General features: G+C 44.1%; 1 protein-coding gene across 5 annotated transcripts in view; it reads right to left on the bottom strand.

Annotated features, from left to right (window-relative positions):
- Nucleotides 1-10,350: 10,350 nt before the first annotated feature.
- LOC119457815 (M-phase inducer phosphatase 1-B) overlaps nt 10,351-20,717 on the bottom strand; it is a 121,488-nt gene continuing 111,121 nt past the window's right edge. For all 5 annotated transcript variants that reach the window (XM_037719561.2, XM_037719553.2, XM_037719580.2 and 2 more), the window contains one exon: nt 10,351-11,196. In XM_037719561.2, coding sequence (XP_037575489.1) covers nt 11,050-11,196 — 147 coding nt within the window. In that variant the 3' untranslated portion in view covers nt 10,351-11,049. The remainder of the gene's footprint in view (nt 11,197-20,717) is intronic.

Below are 20,717 nucleotides of genomic sequence, written 5' to 3'. Positions count from 1 at the left end.
CGTTGGCTCCGTGTGGCATCCTCAATCTGCTGATGATGCTGCCGGTTAGCCCATAAGAGGAACGCAGACAGTCTCATACCATTGTCTAAAGTGGATGCCGCAAAGAATCTTCATTTTCTTGCGCACACGATGGCCCAAACATCCTGGAACACCTCGAGTGTACCAAGCTTGTCTCCACAGCCTTTACCCTTAACTGAAAATTAAGCTGCCATCGCACCTTTCCCGCTGCAATGCAACTTTAAACGGACACTAAAGGCAAACACTAAGTCGACGTGGACTGCTTTAATACCATTCCAGAAACCTCTCAACGCTTGTTTCGTGCCAAGAAAAGACTTAGCGTACGAGCGCCGTCTTCTTTCTGGGGTTTTACGTGCCGAAAACAGTTCTGATTATGAGGCACGCCGTAGTGGAGGGCTCTGGATTAATTTTGACCACCTCGTGTTCTTTAACGTGCACTACAACGCAAGCACACTGGCGTTTTTGCATTTTGCCTCCATCGAAATGCGGCCGCCGCGACCAGGTTTCGATCCCGCGATCTCGTGCTCAGCAGCGCAACGATTAGCTCACTCTGGTTTTTGCCAAATTAAAGTAACTAGCGGTGACTTCTGGCCTGAGCCACCGCGGCGGGTCGTTATTGCCACCTGATGGTGGGATACAAGTGGAACTAGCTCCCTCCTCTTTGGCTTGGGGGTCGGTGGCACGCGCGAATGGCCGCCTGCTTTACGACATTTGCGGGACACTGGGAAGAATGAGCATGGTCGTTCGAACGTGGCCCTGTTTGCGTGACTGCACCCGGTAACGATTTAGGTGTTGGTGTCTGGCAGGGGTGAACATTACTCGCTCAATATCCTTGTGGAGCGAGTCTAGCTTCCTCGATTCGTCAGCATGTTCCATTAGTTGTAATTCGACTAGCTAGCATTGGTGTAAAAAACCGTGAAGTGTTTAACAAACGTACCGACTAAAAGTAAAAAAATTCTTTGCTCAAAAGCACCTGGAAAAATGTTTGCTTGTTTTTCCTGGTACCGCGCGCATAGGTCGGCAGTGTGGGAGAACACTCACTCACCATAATTTTTTCCAGGCCCCGCACTCACTCAAGTTCACACTCACCTCCACTCACACTCGCAGCACTCACTCGCACTCGCTTCCACTCACACTCACTCGCACTCATCTCCACTCACACTCGCAGGCACTCACCTGCACTCACACTTACTCGCACTCACCTGCACTCACACTCACTTGCACTCACACTCACTCGCACTCACAATCACTGGCACTCACACTCACCTGCACTCACACTCACTCGCACTCACCTACACTCACAATCACTGGCACTCACTCGCACTCACACTCACTGGCACTCGCTCGCACTCGCACTCACTTACACTTGATCACATTCACTGGCACTCACTTGCACTCACCCCTTTGAAATGAGTGTGAGTGAGTGCACTCATCAGTCACTGTGCCGATCTGTACTGCTCACAATTCGTGTAAATTCATAACGAAACTTCCAATTTAGCACCTGTTGCATCCGTAGTGCGCCAAGGCAGTGTTTTGGACCCAGGTTTATTTTTAATATACATAAAAGATTTGCCTTCCCGATTACATGGTAACATCCATCTATTCGCTGACTATTGTATTTCGTACCGCGAAATTAATCACAGTGATAATCACCATATACAAAATTCTGCCTTTTCTTGGTGTCAGGAGTGGCAGATGACTAAATGCCCAAAAATCTGTAACACTAACAGTAAGAAAGAAACAGATATCTCAGTTTACTTACATTATTAATAACACACCTCTCACTTGTGCATTTCAGCGTAAATATTTAGGTGTCACTTTAACATACGCTCTCCGATGGGAAAGCCATGTTAACAAAATAACCTCAAGTGGAAATCAATGTACATGCTGAGCACTAAACCGACTCTTCTTCCTGAGAAGACACGTTCGTCTTGCGCCCCCAGATAAAATTTGCTGGCCTACAAAATGCTTGTTCGAACAGTGCTGGAGCACGCCAATATTGTTTGGTTTCCGTACACAAAATAACTCATTGCAAGAATGGAAGGGGTGCAGAGGAAGGCAATAAGGTTATGTTTTAATAAATGCAAATTAACGGATTCATTGACTAAATTATTAAAGAGAGCTGGTTTATTAACACTGCAAAGTAGAGCAAAACTAGCACAACTAAAGTTTTCGTTTCAATTTATTCATGGTGACATAAACATTGACGTCAGCCCCAAACTCTCTCTGTCATTGACATTAGACGTGTGCATGCTTGCCGCCCATGCTCGCTAAGCTCCCCTTCGGTCGGATTAAGCCAAGAGAGCGGGAAATAGAGGGAGAGATTTACTGTCCGTATACTTAGTCAACCACTTAACGCCGAAACAAACACAAAAGGGAGAACAAAGCGGTATCTATCATTGCATCTTCGCTTTTATTGCGATAGCAATTATATGGACACTCAAAAGCAGATTTCTGCCGTCGGTGTCGCCGTCGCCGTGAGGTTCCGTATGACGTCAATGGGGATGAAATCGGCGCCGCGCGCCGAACGCTGTATGTGCGAGTGAAAGAGCGCGAGGGGCGCGCGCTTTTACGGGGAATGAACGCACGGCGGAGAACAAACGCGCGTTCTGCGCCGTGCTCCCTTAAGGGCTGCAGAAGTAGGCGTCTCTTTCCTCCTTTACAATCACCATATATGTAGAGCAAACGCGCCTTCTTCCGACGCGCGAGAGGCCGTGGGGGAGGGGGGGGGAGGGAAGGGAGGCGTCGTTTAGCTGCGGCACCAAGTGCCTATTTATATCAGAGGCTCCGGCAACAGTCACCAACGCCGCACGCATTTTGAGCGAACGCGGGCAAAACGCCGACGGCGTCGACAACAGTTCTGCGTGTTGCCGGTGCTGCTGCATCTCCAAGTTTATACAGCTGATAAAGCTAATATCATTACTCCGTATAGCTCTCTACAAATTTGCTATCGCAATTGATGCTTCGCCTTTCAGGTGAAACTGCGACAACTTTTTTTTCTCCATGTATGCGAGCGTGCGTGTCTGTTACTCTATGCTAACTTGGCTAGTCCCTCTTCCGCTCTGCCTGTTTATGTAAGGAGCCTGTACGTGTACGTTTAAGAGGGAAGTAGGAAGAAAATGAGGAACCATTCCCCTTCTGAAGGCGGATGACCAGCGAAGCTGTAGCAAATCACACGGTATTAAACGTCTTCACTCAGTGGAAGTCATGGCAAAATTTGCCGGTCATGATTTGGATATGTCTGCCATCAGCGCTCCATCCCAGACATATTCCCTAGTGTATTCAAGAAAATGTCGCAGTTTCGCCCAAAAGGCGAAGCTTCGATTGCGATAGCAAATTAGTAGAGAGCTATACGAAGCAAGGATAGTAGTTTAATGGGCCGTATAAACTTGTAAACATTCGCCTACTAACTAAATAGGCAAGCACGGGGTCACGCGCGAACAGGTAAACATGAACGCATCCCGCTCGATGACTGTGGAAACTCGCTGTCAGAACGCTGGAGTAAGGAGGCGCAGCTATAGCCGCGAGCGAATTGACCTTCATGCCGCCTCTCGCTTCAAAGCGAACTAAACGTCGAAAACACGGCGCATACGAAGTTACCGGCTCTAGTTGAACATTGTTCACGTCGCAAATCGCATTGAAGAGAAGGTGCGCGCGTGCCCTTTTCCACGTTGCAGATCGTTTTCGAGATTCGACACCCACGCGGTCGCCGCTGGAGCAAGACGACCCCCCCCCCCGCCAATGCCTGATGCGCGACAGAAGCAGCGCGCTTCCGCCCCACCTTTTCCCTCGCGTGCGCGAGATTGAGCAGCAAGTGTCAGCTGACCCTCGCAAGCTTGCACTCGCACACGCAGCGTACCGCCAGCACGCTGCGACGATTTTATTGTGTTTGGACTTTATACGGAACCTCACAACGACGTCCACGACCGCGGCAGAAGTTCGCTTGGAGTGTCCATATAATTGCTATCGCAATATAATATCTCCGCTCATCTCATTATACATTGCCTCACTCATGCCTGATCCTTGGATTATTACGACCTTAGTGAGTGGTTTCTATCTTGGCGTGCACAATCTGCTAGTGCGATAAGTCATCACCGTGAGTGAGCTTGTACACACAACGTGTCTCCATTTTCCCGCAAGCAAGGCGAACCTATATCACGTCTGCTTATCATTCAAGCACTCACCACGTTCACACTCACTTCCACTAACAACCACTCACTCATGTTCACACTCACCTGCACTCTCAGTCACGTTCACACTCACCTCTACACACCCAGAAGCACTCACCCCGTTCACACTCACAGCACTCAGTCACGTTCACACTCGGCTCCACTCACACAGCACTGAGTCACGTTCACACTCATCTGCACTCACACTCACTCACCACGTTCACACTCACTTCCACTCACACTCACTGGCACTCACTCTCACTCGCACTCACTTCCACTCACAGTCACTGGCACTCACTCGCACTCACTTCCACTCACACTCACTGACACTCACTCGCACTCACATTCACCTCCACTCACACTCACAGGCACTCACTCCCGCTCACCTGCACTCACACTCACTGGCACTCACTCGCACTGACCTCCACTCACACTCACAGGCACTCACTCGCAGTCGCACTCACCTGCACTCACACTCAGTGGCACTCACTCACACTCGCACTCACGCCTTTGAAATGAGTGTGAGTGAGTGCGCCGACCTATGACCGTGTGTTGCCACAAAATGTGCGCAGTTTGTCAATTACCACTTTTCACTGACTGCTTAGTGTATTACAATGCAAGGCAAGTAAATATATTGAAAGAATGAAAAATCCGACCTTTATTTTAATGTCTTTCTTAAAGTGATGGATATATTTGGCAATAACATGAAGCGGTGTCAACCTTTACAAAATTTTTATGTGGAAACCTCTGCCCACAAAACACATTGCAATGGCTAGCAAGGCACGCAGATGTCTTACTATACTATACAACGTTGAATAGATGTTTCTGGCAAATGGTTTGTTGAAAGCAAGTTTTGCAAGTTTTTGTCTAAATATGAAGACATCAGCACCAATGCAATTAAGGTTTTTGCACACTGAAAAATTTGCGTTGTCAAGTTTATACAAGAGCTTGAAGCAAATGCATTTTTTTGCATTATAAACATAGGCACATATTTTCTGGGTAAGGTCCTACAAATTTGTCTAAATTATCTCCAAATAATGACAAAAACTTATCACTGAACTGTTTTGAATTAATGTCTAAAAATAACTTCCTGCAAGAACTTGTACCATGGCATGATATAGCTTATGGAGGTTTTCAAGAGTTTTATTCACATTTGTGTTTTGTTGTATATGTTGATGCATAACAACCTTAAAGCAGCCCTGAAACACCTTAATCACAGAATGGCCTCACTAATAAAGGAGACTATGCTTCGCAGCAAGCCACTGCCATCTCGGAGGCTACACACAGCTGACGCAGCTACGCGCAGTGCAAAGATGAAATTCCTTCCGTTAATTCGATCCTGACCAGACCGATGAAACTGGTCGAATTGAACCAAAGGCAGAAAAATGACGAAACATGCCATTTATTCACTTAGCAGTATTTGCCTTTAAAGTTAGCTTCGCCGTAATAATGGCTGCGAGTGACTGGAGATGGCATGTGTACACCTGTATAATTAAGGAATGTGCACTATGTTCTGCAATAGTGGTCCCTTTTTACCGCAATATGCTTCGCCACATGACACGGCTGTATTGCGACGATGCTGAAAAGTCGAGCTTGAAGTATCCAGTGAAGGCCAATTTTGAGATTGAAGTAATGGAAATTGGGGCCGATAGAAATGTATGGGTGCCGACCAAGACCTTCGGTTGGGATCGAATTAACCGAATTGAATTAACCAGAGTCGAATTAATGGAAGCCTACTGTATTTTTCATTTATTTAATCAAAATTAGCAATTATGTATTACTGAGGAAGCTCTCGTGATCACGAAAGCTAATAGCATTCATTGGCGGGTTCAGCTGCTTTTGATGACACTGTACGATGAAATTGCGGAAGAGGGACCAAGCAATTTTTCGCAGTTTTTGACATGAGATTGCACATTCCCTGCTGCACGCGGTGCAGTATTTGGCTCGCATGTTCACAGCAGCCTCTATGACAGATCGGCAACGTTTTCTTACTATGTTAAAAAAGTATTTCAGGGCCCCTTTAAAATGCAAGAAATACTACCATCTAAGCCAAAAAATATAAGAATTTGGTGAAAACATTGAAAATTGCTTTCTACACAAGACACACACACTGTTTATTAAAAATAATTGGCCGACGGTTCTGTAGAGACGCTGTGAAAATGCACGCTGCTCTATATACGCAGCAAACGTAATTTGAGTCGCAAGAAAACACATGTTCATGATGTGTATTAATAAAATATTCATGTAACGGCAACCAAAATTTCACCTGCTGTTTTACTTGTGGCACTGCTGCCAGTAGGTCCAAATAACCGAGTGCCTGAAAAGTCGGGCTATGATAATTGCTCAACTATATTTGCATTCCTGTTATCAGTTTTGTTCTTAACAGGATGTGAATGATGGTGTCAATACGGCAATCATAAGCAACCTCTAAAAATTGGGCACCTTGTAATAAAATCGTAAAAGTTGGCAGGTATCTATATGTTGTATACATACACCTGGTGTTTCACATAAGTTGAACTAAACTTTAAAACTAGAGAAATATATCTTAGACAAACGAGACCAACAGCATATTGTTCTGGTTGTCCCAAGATAAAAATGATTAACTTAGATAATTGGTTAAGTTTAATTGTGAAAACATTTAAATATTTCTTTTAGGTCACATTGTATTTGAGAAGTTAAAATTAAATTAAATTGTAGGGTTTTATGTGCTAAAACTACAATATGATTATGAGGAATGCTGTAGTGGGGGACTCCGGATTAATTTTGACCACCTGGGGTTCTTTAACGTGCACCCAATGCACGGTACATGGGCGTTCTTGCATTGTGCCCCCATCAAAATGCAGCCACCGTGGCCGAGATGCGAACCTGCACCCTCGAGCTTAACAGCACAATGCCAATGCACTACGCCACCAAGGTGGGTTTTGAGAAGTTGTAGAGTGCCCTCAGAAATTCCAAAGAAAGTTGTTTGCATGACATCTTTGCTGGGCTTTGCAAAAAGCTTCAATATGTGCAAAAAAATTGAAGTCGCTATGTGTTTACATGTTTTCAACACAGCGCTCTCAAAAGTCTTTGAAAAGAACAAAGCCTGCGTGCCTGTCGAAAGCCAACAGGTTTGTTTAAATCTGTGTTCAGCGTCGACCTATTATTATTTATTATTGTTGCAGATTTCTATATTCACAACATTGGTGCTAATGTACGCTGGATGTCGTGGCCAATCACTTTCTTTCACAATATGCATGCAGGCTTTGCTCATTCAAAACACGATTGAGAGGGTTGCCACCCACACACAGAGCAAATTCTCTAAGAAACTACATTTTGCAGGCTTTCTTCAATTGTCCATGTAAAACATAATGCAAACAACTTAATTGGGTGCTTCTGAGGGTGCTCAACAACTTTTCAAATACAGCTAATGCCTTAAAACAACTTCAGTTAGATCTCAATATAGTGATCTTCAATATAACGAAATTATCGATATACCGAGGTATTTAACTTTTTATAACTTCTTGTCCATAGAACACCATGCATTTAGAACCTCAATATAACCAAGTGTGTTTACACACAATTTGAATATAACGAAATTTCACTGCCACCGCAAAAGAATACAGAGAATAAATGGAAGCTTCCGCGGGAGCAGATGGTCAAATGGCTAATCACAAGCACCTCCTTGCCAATGAACCTCTCAAATCATGCGCGCACAGCAGAGCAGCGTCGTGTTCTGTATAAAATCCTAGTGTGATAAGATCCTATCGTGCCCTGTGCACTGTATGCCTTTGGTGCGAGTGAAAGCGTGCAAGGGTATGCCAAGAACGATGGTGGTTTGATTAGTGCTGTCTTCCCGCGTGAGAAAGGGAAAAGGTTGGTAGCGGAGCAAGCATACGGTTCACAGTAACGCGATCAAGGGTACGCGAGGGGGGAATAGGTTTGCAAGCTTGTCTAGCGCGTGAGCGTGGCTGAGGGCATACGCAGCCTGTGCACCCTGTTTTAGATGTAATATGCTGCGTGTGCAAAGAGTGGCTGTGGCATCGTGCTCACTGTCTTCCCAAGCTTTTAGTACTGGAAATTGCGTAATCTCGAGTTTTGGAGACGCATTGAAGCAACAGGCAGACGAAGCATTCGCTCCCCGTTGTCGCTGCTTTTCATGATAGTATAGTCCCCCTGCAGGTGATACTATCAGCCGTGGGGGTGGAGGGGATGTGAAAGCATGGCTGGCTTCGTTTTGTACCACCGATGTGAAAATATCGACATAGCATGAAACCATCATTCATCGCAGACTTTCATATTCAAGAAAACAATTTTTTTTCAAATTCACATTTGCTTTTTCCGACTGCTTGATAATTCGGCAAATTTTGTGGCCCCTTCCGAGTAAGCAAAATCCATTGGCGATTGTACTTATTTGCATAAAAAGTTGAATTTCAATATAATGAAATTTTCATATAACGAAGCAAATTGCCAATTTTACTGACTTCGTTATGTCGAGGTTTAACTGTTTTATGAGCCACTGAAGAGGTGAAAGAACTCGTACAGTGATGCGAAGGAGCGGTGAAGAGCAAACAAGCTTGAATCGGCATGCAGCTCTCTTTTCACTGCGAGCCAAGCAGCAATGACAGACGAGGACTCAGCACCGTGCCCTGCACTATGACTGTATTGTGAAATCAGTGTCTGCTGTTTTGTATCTAATAATTCTAGCTCCATGGTTCAAGCTGCTATTCTTGTTTCAAAGCTGGACCTGAACTAAAATGTTTCTACTATAGCCTGGACTAGTTCGGTGCAACCTGCAACTGGACACACAGCCAGTAACTGAGGGGGGACAACAGCATAAGCTTCACACAGGCCTAGATAGAGCAAGCCTTAATTTCTGACTGCATACTTGAGCATGGATGAGATTACGTTACTTTCCTCCCATCAGATTCAGTTTTACTGTGGCGATCACATTCTGAATACAGTGTAGAAGTAACCGGAGTCGCGAATATCTGCACTATAACCAAACCAACGATTTTATTACGATAGCAATTATATGGACACTCCAGGCGCATTTCTAGCTGCCATAGCTGTTGCCGTGAGGTCCCGTATAAAGTCCAAGGGCAATAAAATCGTCGCCGCGCGCAGTATATGTGCGAGTGAAAGCGTGCGAGGGTGAGCCGGTGATCACGCCTCAATCTCGCGCAAGCAAGGGAGAAAAGTGGGAAGGAAGCGCACTGTCTTCCGTTGTGTGAAAGGCTCGAGGGGGGGAGGAAGGGGTGCGTTTACTCTGAGCGCGCATGGCTGCCCACAGGGGCCGCTGTATCTTGAAAGCCATCTGCAACGGGGGCACAGTCCACCATGCACTGTTTCCACGGCTTAGTTCACTTTGATGTGAGCGGCAGCACAAAGGTCAATTCGCTCACTGCTGCTGCCGCGCTTCCTCACCATAGGGTTCTGGCAGCAAGTTTCAAAGGTCATCGAGCGAGATGTGTTCATGTTTGCTTGTGCGTGCGTGACACCATGCTTGTTAATGCGCAGAGAGCCGCAGCGATGGACTTGCATTCACGCGCTCCCGCCATTGCATCATTCTGCCCGCTCCTCGCGAGGAATGCTGGGATGCATGGCCAGCGTGGCTTGGTGCGCCGGGCGAAACATATGAACCGAGCTGTTCATGCACCAGAAACATTGGAACACGCCCGATGGCGCGAGATGCGCCGGCTGTTCGCCACCGGGACGTCACGGAGCTCGACATACGCACTCCCGTTACGTTGGAGGATATCTGCGACTTGAGGGGAGCGTTCACCGTCTCAGTTGACTGCTGAACTTCCAGACAGCCACACTGTAACCGGAATTTTGTCTCCCGCCACTGCACTATAAGCGATACGTGTATACATGGAGTGCTATGGGAAAATTAACGGGAGTCTGAAAAGACCGTACTATATCCGGTCCTGCACTATAAGCGGTTACGTTACAAGTGGTCTATACTGTAGTTCTGTGGGCAGGTGTGCAACCTTCTGCAACTCAAAATAGTCAATTCCTTGTGGATGGACCCATTAATTTGAAAGTTGTGCTCAGTTTCCTTGAGTGAGCTTCCTGGAATACAAAAAACGTAAGGGGGCAGAAACAGGCACTTGGCAAACAAATAAAATCATGAGGTTGGGACTTTCCCAATGCCAAAAGTTCCAATAATAAAAACATCACAGTCTGTAAATATTTTTATTAATACACAAAATAATTTGTGCATACGTACATGTGCTTTCAATATATTCGCCGTGAATTTTCTGAAAACCCATCTTTTTTCCAACGTCCTAATATAGATGGCAATAAAGAGCGACGGCTGACTTAAGGACTTAAAGCAGTTGCCAGTGTCATGCATTGAAGCCAGTAAAATCGAGCAATGTATACTAAGCCTTAAGAACAACCAACCAAATGAGCTTACAGTTCGAGATAATATTCATGAAGCAATAAATACATGCATAACCCCTGAGCAGCCAACCCTAAGAGCAAAATGCACTATGCCTTTTTTTTTTGCGATTGTAGACAATGCTAAAACATTTCTGTACCACTTTGACCTAAGCTAGCAAGTGACTCTGCCCACATGCAAGAGTAACTTCTACGACATCAAATGACAGGGGCATGATAAACTAAAACGAGTGACAGCCAAAACAAGCATGCTTCCAGAAACCGCTCAATAAAAATGCCCACTGTAATAGAACACAGTACCACCAAAGGCAGAGAAGGTGGCAGTCCAAATTAAAATCGTTAATTGTCATACATGTAAAGTGCAGCTCCGAATACGCGCTTAGGCCACAAAAGGCTGGCTTTTGGCGGCAGGTGTCCTCCTCTGGCAGAGTAAAGCACGACTGCATCCAACGAAGAGTACAAGTGATGGCCTGAGTGCCTAGAAATTCTTCAGGGCGCGAATCTGCAGGCCGCTGCGAGACTTGCCAGCTGAGCCTTCTGTTTTGGCCATACCACGATACAGTCGCAGGTCAGCCTCGTGGTCTTTGTGGCGCATGGGAACATAGCCTTGTGGTGTGCACAAGTCCTGCAGGTATCACAAAGAGGGCACTACTTACCAAGATTGTGTTGGCTAAAGAACAAACACATCATGAATAAAAAGTTCTCCTCGATAGTGACAATTCTAGAATCCGTCCTCAATGTGTAGCGAATACATCACTCAATACATCAGTTCCAAATTATACTTAAGTGCATGTTCTGGAGAATGTGTGCTACACTGCCTTGTTCTTAAAAAAGAATTTATTCTGTCACCGGCTATATGTTGGGCCAAACATGAAATGCCCAATCATCAGAAATTTTCAACTATATGTTACCACAGTCACAAACACAAATTAAAGTCCATTAGCACTCCTTCTGAATGCTGGCGAAGTAAAATTTGCAAAATGATCTCCTGCAAGAAGTAATAAAAAAAGGAAAAAAAATTTGTGGGGTCGCAACATTCATATGGGAACGGATTAGTACCAGCGAAGCTGTTTAGGCTGCATACATGGGCTGCATACATTACGAAATCACATTTTTTTTCATACGGTACCACACTAAGCCGACACAAGTGCCGCCACGGTCACTGCACCTCCCATGCATCTGCTGCAACCGCTGCTGCAGCCACGCCGGCACCTCCAACACGTGTGACGTTATAACCACAGAAGCGCAGGCCGCATGCACAGGCGCCGTCACCACACTCTTTCCCCTCTCCTCACGAACGCGCATGATATTATAACCACAGAAGCACACACCACATGCACAATCGGCTCCATTCCTGTCCAATTGTAGTGTCTCCATTCCTGGCCACGATACAGACGTAAGCTGCCCAGGGTACCACCCCTGGGAGCGCATGCGGGGGATGAATACGGGGGCTAGAGGTAAACAGTTTCGCTGTAAAAGTTGATGTACGAATGGCTCTGCGTTGGCATGGTCGCTTGCCTCAGACTTGTACATATTACAGAAAGAAGTAAACGATTAGAGTGACCAATTACTGAAATGTAATCGATTGCTCCTACATTACTTTCCTCCCAACTTTTGTTAACATTGCACAAATACAGGAAACAGAACAAGTTCGCCAGGTGCTTTCAGTGTGCCCTTCAAATGTTGCTTTTCAAAATTTTCATCGGTCATCTATCTGCATTTTCTCTTAAAGACATCAGCAATGACATTAAACTTGCCAGGTGTGTGCGCTAAACGGAAAGATGGTGCTGTAATGTACAAACACCTTGTGAACAAGGTCTTGGTTACCCAATGCCAGATTTTCACGCCTTGGCCCTCTATAAAGCACAGTGCTTCCTAGTTGCTTGGGCTCTGTGAAGGGGCTTCCGATAGAGCCAATAAAAAGCTGAAAGAAATCATCCATAGGCGTTTTCCTGGCATCAACGTCCGAAATGGCGATCATTATAGAGCCAAAGCAGTGCCAAGTGCTGGCTCAATTCTTCGGCCACCATGTGGTGGAGTGTTAAGATGAGCAAACAAATATTGAGTGACCAGGTTTGCCAGTTTGAACATGCACATCCACGACGCTGCTGCGTGGCACAACCATAGGCGTTCTACTGTGGTTCCCACCAAATTTAAGTGCTCAAAGCTGCATCGCCTGTTACAGCTTGTCTTGTAAATAACATAACTGGTTACATGTAATTGGTTACTGAATAAAGAAATTCAATAACAGTAAGCATTACTAAGCAAAAAAGTAATCAATGAATTACAAAACTACCAGAAACTAGTTTATAACAAGTAATACCCAGGTCACATGGGCCAATTTAGTGTTAAGTTGAGCAAGTGCACTTCACCGCCCCGAATGTCACTTTGGCGGCGTGCTGCTACACAAGAAAGAAAAGTGCTCCTTGGGATTGATGGCAATGGCAATGAGTGAATCAGTAGGTATAAAACATATTAGCTATTTTAAGCAATGTCAGTTGGGTCAGTCGGTACATATTCTTGAGAATTAAACCAGTCAAAAGACTAAGAACAGAGGAGACGTGGCACGCACAATGACTATGTGCCATGTCTCTCCTCTGTTGTTCGTCTTTTGACAGGTTTAATTCTCAAGAAGTGCACTCTAAACGAAGTGTCACTAAACCTTACATCTGACAGCCTGTGAATGACACTAACGGTGAGGTGCGCCCGCTTAAAGTGACACTAAATTTGCCCGTGTGACCCAGGTATAATTATTTGATGTACTAATTGGTTACGTACAAGTATGCCTTGCACGTGGTAGTAAAACAGCTTAGAGGGTGAGCACAAATGGGAGTATAAATGAATATTTAAGAGTTTTTTATTGAGTGCTGTCCAAGAACACAATACTGCAACAAAATTCTGATAACACATCACATTTTGGATAGCTTCCAAGATTCTGGCATTGCGCTCTTGCAACAGCAAAGCACTTAACTAAAAGCCAAGCCTTTGCCATACTGCAGGTGAAAAAAAAAAAAAAAAAAGACTTTTGACATCAGGGACGTAGCCAGGGGGGGGGGGGTTCTAACCCCCCCCCCCCCCCACTTACCCACCCTTTATTCTCGTCGCTTCGCGCTGACATAATTCATGAAACCGGTGCTACTATCACAATTTCATTCCTGGGCGCTTCCGTTTGGGTTGGTAATATACAGCGAATCATGTCTGCATATGGAAAAAACTGGCACGGTGTTTGTCAAGGCTTTGACACTCTGAAGTTTTGGGCGAGAATGTGGCGGCAGCATTCTGAAGCAACAAATGCGCAACAAATGAAGCAACAAAATGCAGCAGCCGCTATTTAGATGATGGCGAAAACGCTCGAGGCCCGTTTACTTAGATTTAGGTGCACGTTAAAGGCCCCAGGTGGTCGAAACCTCCGGTATACATTTTCGCCGCTTCCCTTCAGGTGCCGGTTAGGCCGTGCTCACGCAGGATCTTCTGCGCGAAAAACGTCTCTTGTTTGCGATTGCGCCCCTACGGAAGGCTGGTAATTACTGTTGTGTTGTTGAATCCCAAACCAGCAATTACGGAAGGCTGGTAGTTGCTGTTTTGTTGTGGAATCCCAAACCAGCAATGTACACACGAAGGGGTTGCTGACAGCAGTGAAATTCCACCGACTCGCAACAGAATGCACGAAACAGACAGCTGACAAGCATGGATAACTGCTGTGCGCAGTACAGCGTAAGTAAACTCTTCTTGCAGGTGCTGACAGTTTCGTCGGAGTTCACGCATCCTGAGAAATTGATTATGTGCACTATGCACTGAACAAGACTGGAGTTCATTCCTGTATCACTAGTTAGTACACCAATCAGTCGAGATTCTGTGAGGTACAAGGCTGCTTCCTGTTTGCACCGGCGTAAGTGAAGCAGAAATGAGTTGCACGCACTACTTAAAATGCGTACACATGCCATATCTATGCTGTGCGGTGAAATATTCTGTACCATTCTGAATCTGTTGACGTAAAGGCAAATGACGGCTGCACGCTCGCACACAGCGGAAGACACAGCGGCCCATGCACTTGCCGCAGGAAATGCAACCCTCTCGCATGAGGGAGCAGGGCGACGAAAGTTTCGAAAAAAAAAAAAAAAGCCGTATGCGTTTTTGCGCATATTTAAGTTTTCTAGTGCAAAGATGCAGAAAACAAGCTATTGCTATGGGAGTAGGTATAGCCTAGTCACACGTGCATTTTCACGCGTATAGCCGTCCTTGACTTGTGAAACGTACTTCGCCCCAACGAGGACAACGCCATCTATGCTTAACGGAAATTAACAATTAATGATGTCTTCTCCGATCGCACGGGTCGTCTCAATGATGCGTTTTCGAAGACTGGTCCATTCAGTGGCGCGATGAGAGACCCTTGCTCCAAACGCCCACTGTACCTGTCGTACTTACTGTATTTACTGAGCTTACTTTACTTTTTACTTAATTTCGTCACACGCGAGGGGGGGGGGGTGGCCCATGTCTTTGATGTACATGTATAGAGTCTGCTTAAACTACCGATATTTATTATCGATCATGTCACGTAGAGGAAAGCATAAGCTTGCCCCCCCCCCCTCCGGTCGGGCCGGTGAACACCCCCCCCCCCCCCGGAAAAAATTTCTGGCTACGCCCCTGGCTGACATCATGACTGCCAATCTTGCTGACACAATCTGCAATAGCTCTGTGTGCTATATAGTAAATCCAGTGCAGCCACAAACATGGCTGATCATGTCTACCTCTCTTGTATTCTGCAAACAATAAATGTATGAACAGGCTAAAGGTCTCTACTGTCAAGTGGACACAAACATATTAGCAAGCTTTCTTACCACCAGTGAAATAAAGTGCTCAAGCTCAAGCATCACCATACATGTAAAGCGGTGGTGGACACTTTTGGAAAGAAAAAGCACTTCCTTGCAATGAAGTGCTGCCTAAGCGTTGCCCCAAGGGTGCTGCAACCTCCAAAAAATGCTAATTCCAGCATAACCCATCTCATGATGACGGCAGAGGTTTTTGTGATTAGCATTCAAGCAATGTAGCGGTACACCATATTGCTGAAGACGCCTTCGTTTACAATCTTAGTGGCCAATTACCAATTGCACATATGAAGGGTTTGTTCTTTTAGCTCGGCAGCTGATAAGGCTCCTAAATTGCATGTCTTAAATGGATCTAGAGGCTCGTAATCAGCTCACCATTAATAAAACAAAAAGTATGCAATCTTTCATTCTGAGAAACAAATAGCAGATTATGACAATATCTGAATAAGTCTGGATAATACCTATTTGGTTTAAGTACAGCCTTTTATGTATCTAGGCGTGACTTTTGAATCTAATATGAACTGGGGTGGGCTCACCCGAGCAATATTACGTCGCCTTACTAATCTCCTAGCAAACATTTTTTTCAAATCCATCAAGCACAAGCAAAGTTAGACGTAGTAATCGGACTGATCAGCAACTTTCACTCTCCTTTCATTTCCACTAGCATGCTGGAAGCTACACAGGGAAGACGGCAAGGGGGTGCAAAGGAGCATGTCCCGCTGGCCCCACCCAAATGTTGAGCACGAGACTGTTCATGGCGGCACCCTGTGGCGGCCACGATATCTATGCAACACTTTTCATCTCAGAGGCCATGTGCAGCAGACACAGCAACGTGTAACTGTTGAGTTTAGACCGGCAGTACTAAGATGAAATGATTTTTCTGTCTTTTTGAGATCGCAGACATGTATACTTATAATTTATTTCACTGAAATGAGCTTATAATAAGTTTTACTGAGAATGTTCTCGCAATCACAAAATCAGCCAATAGTTCACGAAATCAAGTAATCAGCAAATCTAGTGCTTGTCTTGTATTCTTTCTCATGTTTCGTTTTTATGTGCGCTGCCCAAGAATGAATAGTTGTGGGTCCAGCTACGTGCAATGACGCTACGTGGCGACAGTGCGGAAGTGAGAGGAACTGATTTTTCACTGCCTTTGACACAAGATTGTAAATTCCTTGCTGCACAGGTTCACGGGAGCCTCGTTAACAGATCGCCGACATGTTCTTACTTTGTTGAAAAAGTGTTTCAGGGCCCCTTTTAAGATATTTTAAGAAACCTGGTGTACAATACAAAATACAGTAGTATGCACATTCTATGTTGCACTAGAGAGCTGGAAGAATGCCAACATTATACTAATCCATAAGAAGGGAGACATTAAAGAATAGAATAATTATAGACCCATTAGCTTGCTTTCAGTATTGCAAAATATTCACCAAGATAATTTCCAATAGAATCGGGGTAACACTTGACTTCAGTCAACCAAGAGAACAGGCTGGCTTTAGGAAGGGATATTCTACGATGGATCATATCCATGTCATCAATCAGGTAATCGAGAAATCTGCGGAGTACAATCAACCTCTCTATATGGCTTTCATAGATGATAAAAAGGCATTTGATTCAGTAGAGATACCAGCAGTCATAGAGGCATTGCATAATCAAGCAGTACAGGAGGCATAAGTGAATATCTTGGCAAATATCTACAAGGATACCACAGCTACCTTGGTTCTCCACAACAAAAGTAGAAAGTTACCTATCAAAAAAGGGTTCAGGCAAGGAGACACAACCTCTCTAATGCTATTCACTGCATGCTTAGAAGAAATATTCAAGCTCTTTGACTGGGAAGGCTTAGGAGTGAGGATCAATGGCGAATATCTCAGCAAACTTCGGTTTGCAGATGACAATGTCCTATGCAGCAACAATGGGGACGAATTACAACAAATGATTGAGGACCTTAACCCTGAAAGTGTAAGAGTGGGGTTGAAGATTAACATGCAAAAGACAAAGATAATGTTCAACAGCCTGGCAAGGAAACAAGAATTCAGCATCGCCAGTCAGCCTCTAGAGTCTGTAAAGGAGTACGTTTATCTAGGTCAATTACTCACAGGGGACCCTGATCATGAGAAGGAAATTTACAGAAGAATAAAATAGGGTTGCAGTGCATACGGTAGTAATTACCAAATCCTGACTGGGAGCTTACCACTGTCGTTGAAAAGAAAAGTGCACAATCATTGCATTCTACCGGTGCTAACATACGGGGCGGAAACTTGGAGGTTAACAAAGAAGCTTGAGAACAAGTTAAGGACTGCACAAGGGGCGATGGAACGAAAAATGTTAGGTCTAATGTTAAGAGACAGGAAGAGAGCGGTATGGATCAGAGAACAAACGGGGATAGCCGATATTCTAGTTACCCAGAGAAGGGAAGCGCAGTTGAGGACGACAGAAAACTAGGTGCAATGATGTAGTTAGGAAATTTGCAGGCGCAAATTGGAATCTGCTAGCGCAAGACAGGGTATAATTGGAGATCGCAGGGAGAGGCCTTCGTCCTGCAGTGGACATAAATATAGGCTGCTGATGATGTCCTTGTCTGAGCATGTTCCACAAATGGCTACTATGCATTTAAATGCATTCCTTGAAGGCGTAATTCGACCATTTCATGCAGGAAAGCCAAGGTATTTCGGTTTGATATAAGCAGGCTATGGAATATGGTTAGACAAAAGATCTTGTTAATCAAGACATCACATCATGCTTGTGATGTGCTCACATAGGGAATCACACGAGACTATCTTATCTAGTTGTAGTTGTAGCAAGTACTCAGAAAAACCAACACGCAAAGCTATATTAGGTGGACTGGCCACTCTAAACTAAGCAAATGCATTTTTTTTAGTGTTCTCAATATATGGGGTGATCATTTTTAAGTTCTTAAACTTACCAAGTTCTTCAAGTCACCTGTTGCAGGTAATTCTTGTCCTTGAGCGGGATTTATTCAGAGGGGCAGACATTACTTGCACGAGAAATCGAAACACATTCAACTAAATTAAAAAATCCACTAATTAACTTCTCAATTACTTCATGGCTCAAATTGCTATTTACGAATTGTAGATGGTGAGTTTGCAAGGCATATCCACTTGGAATGAATTTCCAGAATGACAAGTTTGGAGATATGCACCGTAAAACTCATTGTAAAAGTGCACTGTTCCACTTTTTTAATAACACGCTCTTTTATGCATTGGAGCACAAAAGTAAGTGGAATGCCCATGTATTTCGTTCCACACTTCGGGAAATAATACCTCGGAACTGGTGTCATCCTGGAGATTTGTTTCAAGTAGATACGTCTTACAAACTCACTGGCTGCAATTTGTAAATTGCAATATCTGCCGTAAGATAATCAGGAATTTAATTACTGAATTTTTGTTCCTTAGTTGAATGTGTCTTTCGATTTGTCTTGCCAGTAAGGTACACCACTTCGAATAATGCAGCTCAAGGACCAGAAATATGCTATCTGCCACAGGCGATTCTTAAGAATTTCGGAAAAATTAAGGATGATCACCCCGTATACACTACGAGGTGCCCCTAGACGGCCACTATATGAAAAAGACAATGTGGCAAGGTAGCCTGAACATGGGTAACACGTAGTGGAAATGCTGACTGGGCATAGCGTACCTGCAATTGTAAAGAACAGTAAAGAACGCTCCAGTGAAAAAAATTTCAGCCAAAATATGCCGAACATTGTTTCCTGCGTCGAAATACTAAGCGGTTTCCTGCAGAAATTAAACAGCTATTGTACACAGTATACATCAGGTCCGCACTTGATTACGCCTGTACCGTGAGGGATCCCTGGCTCAAATATGACATTCAGTGAATAGAAAGAGTGCAAAATTTAGGGGTTCGAAATGTTTTCAGAAATTACACAAGAAAATTTAGTGTAACACGTACTAAGGAGAACCTTGGGTGGATTTCATTAGAGAAACGTAGGAAGATGCTACAACTGAAATTTCTTCATAATATTTTTAATTCTCAAACAGGTATAGAGCGTGAAAGGTACTTACTTCCTCCTGATTATGTTTCTTTACGAAGAGACGATGTCAACAAAATTAAAGAAATAAGGTGCAAAACTTAAGATTTAATGTTATTTTTTCCCCGGACAATTTATTTCGGATTGGAACCAGCTACCCGAGATGTCGCCACCACCACCGGAAATATATTTTTTTTTTCGTTGCTGCAATAATGCATTTACGTGGGCAATGTATATGATGCAAAAATGAATTTGTTTCGAATTGAAAGAATATTTTCTTGTAATTGCTAGGCCCGGTGGCGCATGTTGGAAGCATTTCTGTGTCCATCCTCTCTTTGCAACTCTCTTTGCCATTACATGTTCCTGTCGTTGGCTTAACTAAAACATTAGGAGACTATTCCTTGTGTTAATTTGTAAAACTTACCAAAAACATCCGGAACGTTAGGCTGCTAGAGAAAACCATTATTTCTCCCCAGCTTTTCTCTTTAAAATTAACACCCGAAAACGAGGGACCCCAGATACAGATACAAAGCACTTGCCAATCTTAAAACTGTTTTTTGCTGATGACCAACGGTGTAAAGGGCGAGTTGGTTCCGGCGGCATATGGTGATGCATCGGAGACAACAGGAGTAGCCATCACCTCTCACTTTTGCTTGCAGCCTATTCATGTGTTCGGTATGCATACAGCATCAATTATTTGTTGCTAGCATGTGTAGTTTTCTGAAAAGGCTGACTTTGCAGTAAAGGCCGGATTTGTGATAAAGCCTGGTTCCCAGCCGAAATGTCAAAATAAATTTGTTGTTTTTTTAACGTGGTCTTAAATACTGATACAGTTGCCAGGAATGCTTATCTTTAAACTCACATATATATATATATATATATATATATATATATATGAACCCTGAACAATAGGACGCATGAAACAAACATTTTTTTCATTAGTCCTACAAGTTTTGGCTACAGTGTGACCATCATTATACAGGGCACATTTCTTGTATTTTGCCTAATTACATATTTAGTAATAAGTTAATTAACTTCTCAAGTATTCTCAAAGAAAGCCCACGAAACATGAAGTGCTGTGCGACTGGTCGTGCGGCACTTTTCGCATGCTTTTGCGGGCTTCTTTCAGGCTTGAAAAAAAAACTTATGTAGCGTGTATACAGCTACAAAAAAATGGATCTGGAATTTTTCATGATGGCTTACAATTTCCTGATTGACAATTTTGCACTGATTATAATATCTGAGAAGTTAATAACTAATTATGTAATTAGGCACAATACAAAAAATAGTCTCACTTGATATAAGCGA

This window comes from Dermacentor silvarum, chromosome 1, assembly GCF_013339745.2.
Source record: "Dermacentor silvarum isolate Dsil-2018 chromosome 1, BIME_Dsil_1.4, whole genome shotgun sequence".
Lineage (NCBI taxonomy): Eukaryota > Metazoa > Arthropoda > Arachnida > Ixodida > Ixodidae > Dermacentor > Dermacentor silvarum.
Note: the sequence above shows the minus strand (reverse complement) of the source record. Positions and strands in the feature narration are given on the sequence as shown.